Source organism: Phoenix dactylifera, unplaced genomic scaffold, assembly GCF_009389715.1.
Source record: "Phoenix dactylifera cultivar Barhee BC4 unplaced genomic scaffold, palm_55x_up_171113_PBpolish2nd_filt_p 000204F, whole genome shotgun sequence".
NCBI lineage: Eukaryota > Viridiplantae > Streptophyta > Magnoliopsida > Arecales > Arecaceae > Phoenix > Phoenix dactylifera.
This window is the reverse complement of record NW_024067722.1, coordinates 194185-208573: the sequence shown is the minus strand read 5'-3', so window position 1 is coordinate 208573 and position 14389 is coordinate 194185. Positions and strand designations below refer to the sequence as shown.

General features: G+C 38.0%; 1 protein-coding gene across 1 annotated transcript; it reads right to left on the bottom strand.

Moving 5' to 3' along the window:
- Positions 1 to 446: 446 nt before the first annotated feature.
- LOC103712031 (aspartic proteinase 39) lies at positions 447 to 9928 on the bottom strand. The gene is made up of 10 exons (XM_008798407.4): positions 9428 to 9928; positions 8779 to 8908; positions 8323 to 8582; positions 7294 to 7521; positions 5158 to 5320; positions 4359 to 4432; positions 4137 to 4233; positions 3948 to 4014; positions 1113 to 1184; positions 447 to 1013 (listed from the first exon to the last, which is right to left on the bottom strand). Exons 1-10 carry the CDS (start codon positions 9715 to 9717, stop codon positions 847 to 849), a joined length of 1548 nt encoding a protein of 515 aa, XP_008796629.2. The 5' UTR covers positions 9718 to 9928; the 3' UTR covers positions 447 to 846.
- Positions 9929 to 14389: the final 4461 nt, after the last annotated feature.

Here is a 14389-nt window from a genome sequence, read left to right as displayed (position 1 = left end):
TTAAGAGACGCCCTCAAATCAAAATATTGCATTGTATCTTGCATAAGGCCCATCTTGATATCATTTGATGTAAAAGTCAAACAATATTTTATGTTTTTTTTAAATAAAAAATTTTGTTTCTTCTCATATTAGGCAAATAGCATGTTGTAGATCATGTTTGCAGGTGTAGATTGTCGATTTAAAAGTTTGATCGCTAACAGTTCTGTCAGAAGGAGAGCAGACCAACTCTTTTTTCGGGCACATGCGAACAAGGGCCTACAAGGTTTAGGCTACATGCTAGGCCGCCCCCAGAAATAAATAATAATAATAATAATAATAATAAAAAGCATGCCTGCGTGATTCTATTCCATGCTTCTCTCGCATCATCCCTTCCTTGCTAATGTCGGAGATTCCGCAGTCAGTTAATTCAATATTAGCATTAGCATTATTAGCAAAACATGTAAATCTCGCACAAAAAGGTTACAGATCTATTTCATATAATTATACTGTTAGTCCTTTTGTACAGATCGTTCAAAGTCTGATAAACAGCATCATACCACCAAAAAAAAAAGAGAGTCTGAAAAGGAGCAGAAAATGGGGAGATCGCACATCCGCTGTTTGTCGAATGAGGGGGAAAGACTGCCATACAATTGTAGAGCTCATTACATATAAGCGAAGGAAAGAGGAATCTGCAGCAAGAAGGCTCTAGCAATTGACATAAATATTGACTTTAAAAAAAAAGACCAAGTTCTAAATACATCAATAAAGAATGGAATGACGATCCCCGTATCGTGTTCTGCTATCAGAAGATGGACAGTGTTTTGTGTGTTGTCGTATGCTCTGTCATCACAATCCCCGTATGCTCTGCTATCGATATAAGATGGCGAGAACAGAAATATATACAAAGAACACCGCAAGGCCGGTTGGCTGCCGCTTCCAAAATGCAGCGCGCCGTGAGCCACTAACATCCAGCTCACCGGTGTTGAGGTACTCGTTCTTACCAGACGACGTGGTTACATTCACCGAAAGAGAACCTGAGCGCCAAGGAACACAACCGGAGAGTTTATTTTTCTTCGAACAGGTGCAGAAAAGAAAATTAAACATAAGGATTTATATGTGATTGTTGCACTTACAATCGTAATTTCCCCAGCCTATCCGCTGATTTGCTAGATCGTAGACAAATATCTTATCTTTTAACACAAGGTCTGTAAAGATGGGAACGGTATTTATCAAGAACAAACAAAAATTGAGTATGAAAAAATAAAACAGCATAATACTACTGTGAAACAAAAATAATATTGTGAAAAACTTAATGTCAGGAGATTGGATTCTACCATACAAAGAGCAAACAAAATGCTGCGTGCCAATGAAATAGGTAAATACAAGAAAAGATTATCGGCTGGCCAGTATTACTCATATGATTGCAATGTCTAAGTATCCTCAGGTGTCGGGCATAAGGTGGCCTCCAAATATCTAGGCATGGGGACACATACATACATATATACATGTATGCGTCCGTATACACATACATAAATAAATGTGTTGGTGTGTTTTAATCATTACTTAAAAAAAGAGAAACTTATAATTATATACAAATATATTTATATATATACAATATAATGATATTTCGTTTAAAATGTTCATACAAACGCAATACTTTATATTAAAAAATATGATGGCATTTTGCTTTAAAAAGGTACACTTATATTGTACATAGAGGACATTCGTGTACAGAAAAAAATTGAGGACACTTTAAGTGAAGCGTCTGCTACTTAAAATTAAGAGTCCCCTCATGATACTTTTTTTAAAAAATATAATAAGTATCAGACACTTTTGGCTAACATCAGCAAGATATTTTGAAGTGTTCACCTAGGATGGCTTAAAAATAGAGGGTCTAGGTGCAGTGATGATTAAAGGAACTTTAGTTATATTAGATGAACAAGTCTAGCTTTTTCTAGGTATAGGCAAAAAATCAACTAGTAATGACGAAGATCCAGAATAATATTTATACTCTCATAAGCATGAACACCATGTATAAAATCTATGAACTAATAATAAACTAATGCTAATAGGTCATGCTGTTCATGGCATATAACCGTAGGAGCGGAGGCAAGATTTTTCTTTAAAAAAAGGGGTTGAGCGAAGAAAGCTATAATATTAAATGTCCCTATAACAATACTAGTATCTCTATGATAAAATATTTTTTTCTTTTATGTTTAAATTATTTCATATTTCTTTTATGTCTTCTTTTCATCTATCACAAGAACCTAATATTAACCATAAACCTTTACATCTTGGAATGTATAAACGCACAACATCTAGAGAAATGAATTAAGATACAAAATGGGTTTATCAAGAGACTTTGTTGTTTACTTACTAATTATGAAAACACTTTTTGGTCTTATTCATATGCAATTGAAACACAAAAAGATATTATTGGTAAGTCAACCACAGGGACCAATGGCCAAATATGATCAAGTAATGAAGCCTCTAAAGATGGTAATACAACGGTAAAAATACTGTTTTGGAGTATAACAGCAAAGGAATGTTTATTTCTTGAGTATGTGCAAACTCTCCCACCAAGCCCACCTCTCTCTCTCTCTCTCTCTCTCTCCATACTGATACATCTATGGAATTAATGTCTGTTAATTACTTCAGGAATGGATATGAACCATCATTTTTTCCATTAATGTACACATTGCCCTTGTTTATACAGTGTATAGGTCAAACTCAAGCAAAGAAGTGACAAAATTCACAATCTGGTAAGTTCCCAAAAAATACTCCTGCAAGTCCAAAGCTCTATTTTCACCAAATACCAAACGCTAGAAATTTTGATTTTTGTTCATTCAAAATCAGAACAAAATATTATAGTCTCAGAAACCTAAAACTCACAAAGTACTCAAAACTCATCAAGATGAGAATCTTATTTTCTTCCTTTTCTTAAACTCTGTTCAGTCAGCATTTGGAATAAATCCAATTACAACCAGTAGATTGACTATGAAGCATTTGGTATCACTTATTTATAAAAAGGGAAGTTCTATAACTTTTTCTTCGATTTTACTTGATACTGAAAAGGAAAATCACTACATAGCCGAAGTTTAAAAAAGATAATATTAATAAGGTGAAAAACATAAAATGTTGAGGATGGAAATGTCAAACATGGTCCATTGCACTAAAGGCTTATTTATAAGCACTCTATAGGTTAAAGTCCAACTCAAAAGCTTGAACAAGAATGTGGATGGGCACATAAGTAAGGTTTTATAAATCCAGTGAGATGGAATTGCCTCAGTTTTTCGGCAGAATGGGACGCACCATCATCCCGCCCCGTCCCAACGCTTGGGATGGGAGATATCCCAGGAGACGCTGATCAGAACATTGGGATGATGGCGAGACGATCCCCCATCTTGGAATCCGACGAGATGTTATACAGGGATTTGAAACCATGTATATAAGCACCACTAAAGTCGTTGCCCTATCTAATGTGGGTTTATTGCGCCTCTCAACACTCTCACATGTAACACCCTAGGAGGAGGGGTAGAAACTGAAGAGGGGAACATGTGGATTGGAAGTGAGAGTGTTGGAAGATCGGCGGGCAAGAAGGATTGTGGGCTCTATTACTATGTTAAAGTTCAACCCAAAAGCTTAAGCAAGTTGGTGGATGGGCCCACAAATATAATACACACTACTAAAATTTCAACAAAATAAGCAAGTAGGGGGATTATTACCACTCGTTCAACAAAATAACATGGTCCTAAAATATAAAGTTCGCAACATGACACCTGATACATAATCAGGACTAGTACCATGTGTAACAAAAAAACTGAGAGAAAGAGAGAGAGAGAGAGAGGGAGGAGGAGCAGGAGGAGGAAGAGGAGATCTGCGTATCGATCAATAATGCAATAGATATAATTGTGCAACCAGTATGTTCTCACAAGATACAATCTGATTGAAAGATCTAGTCCACATACCTCCTAATATTGTTATTCCTTGACCCTGGTTTTTTTGCCAACCAATACACCATATAATAGCATTGTCCTGTACGCAGAGAATTGGAAATGATTTTAAATAAAATAAAAATTAATTGACAGGCTATGTGCAATATAACCATGCCATTGCGAAGAAGTAGCTAGTCTGATGAAGCTTGTCAAGAAACTTACAACAGAACCCTGCTGCAAAAGATAGTCCTGAGGATTCAATGACATGGATGCACCACCCATAAAATTTAATGTAACAGAAGGAAATGATTCATCAATACTGTTATCAAATAAGAGATGTATTAGGATGATTAAACATTCAACAACTTAAATGATCTTTTAAAAAAAAATAAAATACTTGAAAATTTGAAATGCTAATTTCTTATGTAGTAAAAGAAATAAAACCTGCTAGACGTAACAAAACATTGGTTTCCTTTTGAAGCAAAGGAACGTACTGATGACGACATGGAAGCAACTATCTGCAAAAAAATAGAAGAGGCACAGTTGGGAAAAATGGGGAAAAAGATTGCAAGACTAATGCACAAAATAAGTTCATGAATACATATCTTTCATGTTTACTTTACAATACATATGCATAGCAAAGGATGCTAAGAAGGATCTATTGATCAAATCATAATGTTAAAACTTGGAAATTAGCACATCAAAGGAAACTCGGGCAGAAGAAATGAACAGTAAAACATTGAAGAACAGGTTGAGATCATTCAATGTGTGATGCTGGCTGTGGACAGTAGGAAAATGTAAAAGGTCTAAAACCAAAGGCTTTATCTTTTAAGAACAAGGTAGAAATGGACCGTGAAGTTTCAAAGAAACTAGCAAAGATAAATACGTGCCAAACAAAACAAAGGCAGGATAAGATTCTAATGCTCAATCTCCAAAAAAGAGTTCAAACAAATCTAAAAAATAGTTGGCTTAACTACATTAAAAACAATTAATCATAAGGGTTACCACTTACCAGTCTATCGCAACTTAGAAAAAAAAATCCTTTATTGTTTATTTAAATGTATTTAAGTTAAACTGACATATGTTGCATAAGGAAATGCAGACATGCAGAAACGGAAATACAACTGTGAAAGAAACTGATAATTCCTAACTAAAAGCCCCAAAGCTTAATCCATTCCTAAGAATAGTAGTCAGCATTGCACAAAACAAATAATAAAGCGTAAGAATTACACGTTAAACTCACTGCATTGACAAAAGGATCATAAGCTTCTTCTGCAAGATAAGCCAGTGTGGTGCCTGAATCAACAATTGTTCCTTGCGTATTTGATGTTGTAAACACAGAGGAATCAATGGGTACAGTTTGCCCATTGACAGCAATGCTCTCAAGATTCAAGTTGTAATGAGGCCTGGAAATTGAAAAAGAGAAAAAAGGGGGGAAAGGGGGTCATCATCTACAGATAGGCAGACATAACATCCGGATATAAGCAACCAAGAAGTCAGCTCCAATGTCTACTTAATAATCAATACAAAGCAGGCTATGCCAAGAACTTCTAAATGGCTAAAAATATGGCTCATGCTCTCCTCTTTCAAGGTATGAGAGCTCAAACCATAAATTGTTACCAGGTAGTGAAAAATATTCAATAACCATAACTTTAATATTTTTTAAATTGTATCTAAAAAATATTTATATATAAAATTGTCCAAATCCTAAAATCCTGTTGATCAAGGTTTGTTGGATCTATAACCTTTTTAACAATGTCAGATTCTAAGACTCATGTACTTATAACTCTAGCACTATGCGTATGTCAAAGAAAATCAGGAACTATGCATAATGGCTGCACGTCCAGGTCAGGCTTAGGCGCTTAGCCTAGTTCACACTTAGATATGAGAGATGTAATTTCATCATCATAGATAAGAGAATTAGCTGTGTCCCACAGAAAACTATTAAATTAGAGCTCATAATATGTTGTTTGTATGCCAATGAAATACCAAAATTTTATGTGATAGTCTACATGAATTTATTATTGTAGATGGTCCAATCTAGCAGAATACATAATACAAATTGATGAATAAATTGCACAAAGAGAAAGATATCTACATTATTAGTTTAAAAAGAGAGTTTTGAACTTTAGATATGTTCCCGGAATAATTATCCATTAAATCTGTCCGCAGAATATGCTGGATGCACCCATCCTTTTCCTTCCTGCTTCCTTTCATGATTTGAGGATGGGACATAAGCCAGGAGAAAAAAAGATAAGCTAATAAGGCACTCCCGTATATTTAACTAATGTCCCATCTAATCTCCCGAAGGAACGAAATTTTCCATCCCTAATTTTTTTCCCCCTCATATTGAACTCTTCAATGGCCACAATCTAAATAGGCTCACACCTCTGTCCTTTTGATAAAACCATATCTCTCTTTCCTTATTAAATCTCCTCCTTTAATTGCTTTCTTCAATTTCCTCTCTTCATTAGTATCTTCCTTAAAATCTTCCTTGCTCTCTATCTCTCTCTGCACCCACTTCACTTCCAATTCTAGGCACCTATGCTCTTGTTTCCTACAATTGGACACTACCCAACCATCTCTCTCACTAATGGATTTTATTATTTTTCCCTCTCTTTGCCATTCAAATCTCTTTAATAGCATTATTAGTTGGTATGTCACTGTCTTGTGGGTTTGGGATAAAAGATGTGCCTTTGTACCATTCCTTTCCTATATACAACTGCCCAGCAATCTCTTCTCCCTCTCTCTAATGGATCTTGCTTGTTTTCATTTTTTCTCTCTTTACAATCCAACTATCTTTAATAGCATCCTTAATTAGTATGTCACCAACCCTTGGGAAAGGTTTGAAAACCAACCATACTACAATACATACAGCACCGTACCGCAAAATGTGCCATGTCAGACCATCTCATATTGCCAAATCATGAATTGATATGAGGAGGTACCATCGTACGTGCCATGGTTCGCCATACCAGTCAGTAACATCCCATACCAAGAGTACCATACCTTACCAAGATTCGATTTCTAAATTTAATTGTTTCTTATGCAGTTTTGCAATGTTTTTGTTATTTCATCATAGTTCCTCAAACATGCATTACATGTGCCTGCTTGTTTGTTTGCTTGAAAAAAGAAGTTCCTCGATCATAATCAATAAAGCCTAAACAAGACAGGCCTTGCCATAGTTATGTTATAAACCTCAACAAATATTTTTTAAGCAAAATAAACCTCAAAAGATTTAACAATATCAACCATAACAAATAAAATCAGTAGATCGTGCAATATAGATGTGCCTATCCACACATAAGCAGTCATAACATTAAAAAGAATTCTAATGTCAATGGCATTAGCAATAATCATTGCAAAAAAGAGCACTTACTGTGATTGAATGAGTGGGGTATAGACGATCCCCGGTTCTACAATTTCTCCAAGAACCAATATGCCTCCACCATTGTCTGACCCTTTCAAGCAATGAGAGAATATTTTGGGAGCCACACCCAGAGAGGAGAGCTGTGAAATGACAGACATATCATGCTGTCCAAACCCAAAAATCCCATCAATAGCCCTATCTGACTTGGTCAGATCTCCAGACTGTGAGTTGCTACATCTGTTTTAAAGATAATTCCAAAGCAATAAGTAAATCCAAGCAAATTTCATCCGCTGTTATCTGCTACCAATAAGAAGGAAGAAAAGAATAATGTATATTTAATTTACATGTCCGACTCATATGATGGGCACATAGTAATGCAGCCAATTTGCAAAACATTCAGTGTGACTTTTTTTATCAATCTTTCATACTTGATGATACGGAATATGACTTTCAGCATGGATAAATTATTCTATATTATCTAATTCAAGGAAATAATATATCTAAAACGTACAAATTTCTAGTGAGGAAAAGAATGAATTGGCTTCCTATTCCTCGGTCCTAGCTAAGGGGGATGGCATTGTTTAGTTTTTGAAATCAGCAGTCATAGGACCATGATAGAATGAAATGAAAAGAAATAGCAACCAGTTCCATTGATATTTCAGCAGATTGGCTTTTTGCAAACCCACTATTTTTGAGACTTCATATTTTTAGCTAGATGTCGATACATATGTCTCTCTCCTCAACATTTGTCTTTGTCTAATTCATGACATGCTGAACTAAACAACAAAAGGAAAGAATTTAAAGCAGTTTTCCTCCAATGTCTGCCTCATATTCCAAGGTGCATAAAACAAATGTAAAAGGTAAATTTTCTGTTGCAATTTCCGTGGATATCTATCGTGCATGGGTTACATGACTTCAATAGTCTATACTCGTCAGAACAGTAAGTCAACTATCCATCATTTTCTAGCAACCATCCCTGAAAATAACATAACGAAACAAAATCCAATGTTAACAGACATCCATCATGGGCACTTTTACCCGAAAACAATGGCAGCCGAAGAGTTCGCAGTCTGCTCATCCCCAGTGACTGTATCAAAGTATAGCATGTCGGACACATAGTATCCAGAAGTGCCGCTTCCATCACCATACTGAAAAGAGTAACTACACAGTGAGTTGTGAGAATTGGAAGTAGAGCAGACTGCCTCTCCACTTTGGAGGGCAGAGGTGCACCTATCATCCGAGCAAGTGATCCGTGATGTGGTGGATGACTTATCAGGGTCGAAGAACTCCAGTTCGATCTGCAAAGAAGGCCAACGATAATCAAGTTTTCTCATGGAGCTCAATGATGCAGTACAAACATCTAAAAATCAGGGCACATACGGAGTCCGTAACTTAAAATATTGATGATTTTGTGTAGTTTGGCGGTATTGGTATCAATACCATCTAAGTAATTAGAGGAGAAGAAAAAGGAATTGAGGGAATGAATGGCCTTACATTAAGTCCGCTGGAAGTTGGGCATCCATTACAAGGACTGCAAGTTACCCATAAGATATCGCTGCCTGTATCAATCTGAACATAGAATTCTCTTGAAGGGTTTCCCAATTTCACACGAGTAAAGTAAAGCCTAGAAATGAATACCCAAAATCAGGACGATTCCAGTTAAGATCAAAACTTAACAGAAACCCATCACAAGAACCTTAAAATATGATCTTTCCTGTAGGCAGATCACAAAAGAGGCTAAAACGAAGCATAACCAACTGCTTTTTATGCCACAAAAACCGAAGTTTATATAAGCAAACAAAAGTTCAGCAAAAGACTCCATTCCCCATTATACCATACCTTACAGCAGTTCAGGATGAATTGATCTTGGAATATAAATTCCAAAAAAGAAAAGGTGAAATTTCGAAACACAAGGAAAAAAGAATTGGCGACTAGCCCAAACCATAATTTTAAAAGAAAATAGAAAGAAAGAAGAAACAGGGGAGTCCATCCATCTTCTCATCGATTGCAATCCCCAAGAAACCGAAAGAAGAAAAGGAGAGAACAAAAGAAAAGAGAAAAGAAGAGAAAAGAATCCACCCACCAATCTCCAAGCCAGACCAATAATTAAAAAGAAAAGAGACAAGGGATCTCAGGAAGTTACCCTACGGTGAACGGATTCGCGGATCCCTGGACGGAGAAATCCACGACCCCGGCGACGGTGGCCGGCGACGGGGAGGAGGACCCCAGCAGCATCCGTCCATGGCGGGCCCGGTCCCGAGCCTTGAGGTGCTCCAACGCGACCCCCCGCGCCGGCACGGCCCTCTCCAGCGTCAGCTTCGCGGGAAACCCCCCGCCCGCCGCCGCCTCCACCGCCGCCGGCGAGAACACGGTCAGGTGGGCTACAATCACCGCCGCGGCCACCAACGGCACGATCGGCGGCGGCGGTTTCATCTCCCTCTCCTCGGACCCCAAGAGCGCGAGAAAGAAGAAACTAAAAGAGCGATCTTCGGAACGAGAGCGAGCGCCGGTTCCAAAGAATTTTTATAGAGAGGAGAGAAGTTCTCTTTTCCTCGACTTTTGCATCTGAGAGGGGAGTTCGCAGAAGGCAAGGAAAGGGAAAGGGATTACGTGTGCCGCGGCGCGCTCGTTCATACGTCCTCTCTTCTAGGCTTCCCTCTTTTCCGTCTCACTCGCATGATGGGTCTGACAAAGAGGGCTCGAGGGGACGTGGCTCGGCTGCGCCGCCTAAGACACCAAAGTATTGCGGTCTGATGACGTGTCTGTTTCTGGTTGCCCAGTTGGACTGCGAATTTAGGTCATTTAGATGGGTCCCGCTTTTATGTCTGCCATCCTGTCGCGCACAACGAGATGGAGTGCCAAATTGGTATTTGGCTGCTGGCCGTCGCTGGTGCGAAAGTTGATGGGATCGGGAGTTGGATAATAAACGGGTAATGATTGGTAAGTTAAGTTGAGTTCCAAAACAGGCTCAATAATTACATGCACCTTCAATCGATTTCTTGCGCCTTGTGTGACGATTTATTATGATCGTATGTATCCTCATGTAGGTGGTATTACTTAATGTCTAATAAATTTTTTTCCCTCATTTGACTAGGGCCTACAAGCCACATTATCACCAGGTGCCGATGGCCAAAGAAAGAATTCTAAGGTCATGTTTTTTATTTTATTTTATTGGGTGTAATAATACTCGTCAGATGTGATTCATCTGTCTTAGCAAAAAAAAAAAAAAAAATCATATTTGCCTAAATGCTTGCTGAAGTTTAGAAAGCTTTGAAAATAATTGTAGATGAATGTGGAATATTAGTGTTAGACTACTACATGAATCCTACTCGAAATAGATGCTATTTCTTTCTAGCAGTTCGCTTTCATCGGGATCTAGTGATAATAAATTAGAGGTCGGTGCACAATTTGATAACGATGATGTGATTCATGATAATATGTTGCAATTAGCACAATTTGGATCCAATTTAGTATGGCCAGGTATGTGTTGCAGGACTAGTTTGCATGCTCAAAAATTAAGGAAAGAAATATGATCAAGATTCCACCCTTCTATTTGATATCAGGAAACGGGCATCACAAATAGAGCCAACACTTCATATGTCATATATGCTACTCGGATAGCGCACACCTCAAGTATATGGTAATGAGTCAATCATGCATCAATGTTCATCATTGTTTGAAGGAATTTGGATCTTCAACACAATTTGAATTTGATGGACCATCCAGTCTAACCTATCTTGACTTGCACTTGGTACGGGCCACCAAGGTTGGAAACCCAGCACAAATGAAACAACCCTACCTACTCAAAGCGATAAACCGAGCAAAAGTTTTGACCCGAGCCCACTTGATGGTGTAACGCTTAGAATATATCGAAATCAATTTTGTAACAAATAGTGGAGGTAGGACGGGGTCCAATTTTGTGCCAGAACGGAATCTAGTGCGGATCATATATGCATGCACTACTCCATGAGCTTGCCATATATCCCCGGACTATCGCACTTCTGACAGTCACTTTATTTGGTCCCGAGGATGCATTTTCCGGTGGGCTCTCCTCTTTTAATCTAGCTATCATTGGAATCCAGCCACTTTAGTTAGTTTGCATGGGAAACCTAAATAAGTAAGTATATTTGCACGCCACATGCATGTAAACAAAGAACGAGAGGAGAAAAGAAAGATCCCTGAGTTCCCACTTCTCCCATTTTTCTTATTAACAAGTTTCGGCTTTTGCCGGAATGGCAACGCTGCGTTATAATTACCAGTGTCTCCTTTTTTCTCGTCCGTGAATTCTCTTTAGGAGGGCGGATATTTGGACTGCTCAGGCTCTCAGAGAGAAATGAGTTATGCTAGCTTTCCTTTCAGATCTCTTCTTTGACCGGTCGACGAGGCCAAGGGAAACCAATCCCTTTCGGCAGACTACGTACCATGGGAGTGGGTCTACTGTTCCTTTCCTTTTGGCACCTTGCGTCTGCTCCATTTTCGAGCAGAGCCTGCAAGAAGAAAGTAGATAAAGCGCTGCGACTTCCGACCACCGAACGGGACTAATGCCAAGTAGATTTATCCCCATATTTACCGCATAATTCATGCATGCTGCATGGCTATTTATATATTTTGTGATTACTATGAACTAGACAACAAAATATTATATATAGCGGGTGTGCGTGAGAGAGAAAGAGACTATTAACATAATTCATGGAGCCTTTAAGAATGTGATTGGATCCAAGCCGGCCCCTCTCCACTGCCACAAGCCTCTACAATATCCAAGCACCAAGGTAATCACCAATTAGCTCCACAAGATTTGATCGAATGTATTTTGCGTCGGATATACCTCCATCCATACCAAACTAGCAGCTACTCAAAGTTCAAGAAGCATCCGAATAAGATTCCACGCCACCTAATTTGATTAGATAAGGGTACCAACCACATGATGTATATCGCTATCCTATTAGTGATGGTTTGAAGAAAACAATGCATACCAATAAGGAAAAGAAATTAGGAAACTAGTTGAAGTGTCGTGTCCGCGATCTCTCTTGCAGATTTCTAGATTCACCAGCTCAATGGGATGCTGTATGCTTAAACTATCCCTGGTATCTAGCTAAATATCTTATACAAGAATAAATAATCAGCATCTTCATAGAGCTGCAGTCCATGATGGTTACGCCATAACCAAATTTACTTTAATGCTTTTTAATTGTTTCAAGCAAGCTTTAATAAGATAACTGAGTGTATGGTGCTTAGAATTTTCTTGTGTGCAGAAGAGGACTTCTATTGGAGAAACTATTGACTAGGTCCTAATAATAGTGGGACAGCATGTCGTTCACAAACAACTATCACCCCGTCGCAGTCGAGCCAATTCGGCAAGAAATGAGTCGCTCTGTTTTCTATTCAAGGAGATGGAACATTGGATTGAATGGTCTCAACTGTCTTGGATGGATGGATTTTGCACGTTTTTCCTTGTCCCATGCCACGCGCTTGATAACGTATTACTATGGAACAATTAATTATAATCAATTAGTATTTTATGACTCATACTATTCGCTAGTCCGGTTAGCCATAAATAACTCCTATAGCTTGTTTCTATGGGGAGAAAAAGAAAAAACTCCTATAGCTTGTACCATAATTTTAAGGATGGACAGACGTTTTAAAGAATGTGGGGTGGTGATCTTTGTGAATTCTAATGGATCTTGATAGTTCCGATCTTAATCTCAAATTCTGATAATTATTTGCAAAGCGGTTTTCCTTTCTTCTCAATTTTAGCTATCCTTGTTTTAAATTTGTGGATTTTGGCTGATTAGTTGTAAAGGGAAGCATTCTTATCTGTTTCTCAATTAGTGCCTACATCCGCATAAACCATGCGATTAATCCAACAAAAGCTCTAGCATTGTAAATTGTAATAGTGAGTTTTGATCATTAAAAACATAAACAACATTTTCTAAGAGCAAATAACTTCGTTTCTTACTTTTTTCCCGTTTTCCTCTTCCTCGTGCTACGACTGATATAGTGCAGCTTTAACCAATATCAGATGGTGATATGGAAACGCATGCCTCGTAGCATAGGCACTTGTAATACTGGTTCGAAGCCTGCATTCACCTATGACGTGGTTGAGGTAGCCTATGTGCATAACCCCATCCAGTCCTCACAATTAATAACAGCAATCAGGAGAAGCCATGTTCTTATAAATTGCATGGGAGCTTGCATCATCTAGCTTTGATTGCCAAACACATCAAGGGTGCGATATTTCCTGGACTGCCTCGGAGACTTCCATAAACTTTCAAATCCATTAGAGGCTCGAGGTTTCTTCCAGAGATTTATATGAAAATTCCAGTATAATAGCTAAATTGTAGTTCTTGTAACAAAATTCGCCACCTCGATATCAAACTTTATACTGGTGCCACTCTAGTACAGTGTGATACAAAATTTTTTTTAACATATCAAATATAAATACGCCATCTATATCAAACTTCATACTATGTGATTCTCCCTAGTTTATATTTTGTAAATTTATTTCTCTCTAATTCATTACAGCCATGTATGACCAAAGTGGTGCTTGACTTTCTACGGGGCCTTTTTTTTTTTTATTCCCATGATCAAAATGGTCAGAACCTTCGGAAACGGATTTGCGCTGCCAGAGGTCGTTTGCCGGAGACGGGTCAACGCAGGAAAGCTCGACCAACCGCCCTCCAAGTTTGAATTCTTGAAACCCGATCCATACCCCTCGACCCGCACGAGCCCCACCTTACCACCACACGGGTTTGAACAAAATTTTTCTAAAGCCGAGTGGATTTCAGATCAACTCAAAAGCAACACGATCGTAAGTCGAAAGGTTTGGATTTAGCCCCTGAACCACCACTAGATTACCCAGGATGATCCAGCCGAGAAACCAACTAGCTCCCTACCCAATAGAGTTGATAATTCTCTAATTTTTACTATGTAATTCACTTCATTATTCATGGAAAGAGATTTTGCTAGATTTTTGGAATATGAGAATGCATTTTAACTAGTTTTATTTTTAAGTAGTTTATAATTACTATATATCCTAAACTCCTAAATTTATTGCAATTATATGATGAAATATTTGAAGTTAAATTTAATTTTATTGTTTGTGAAC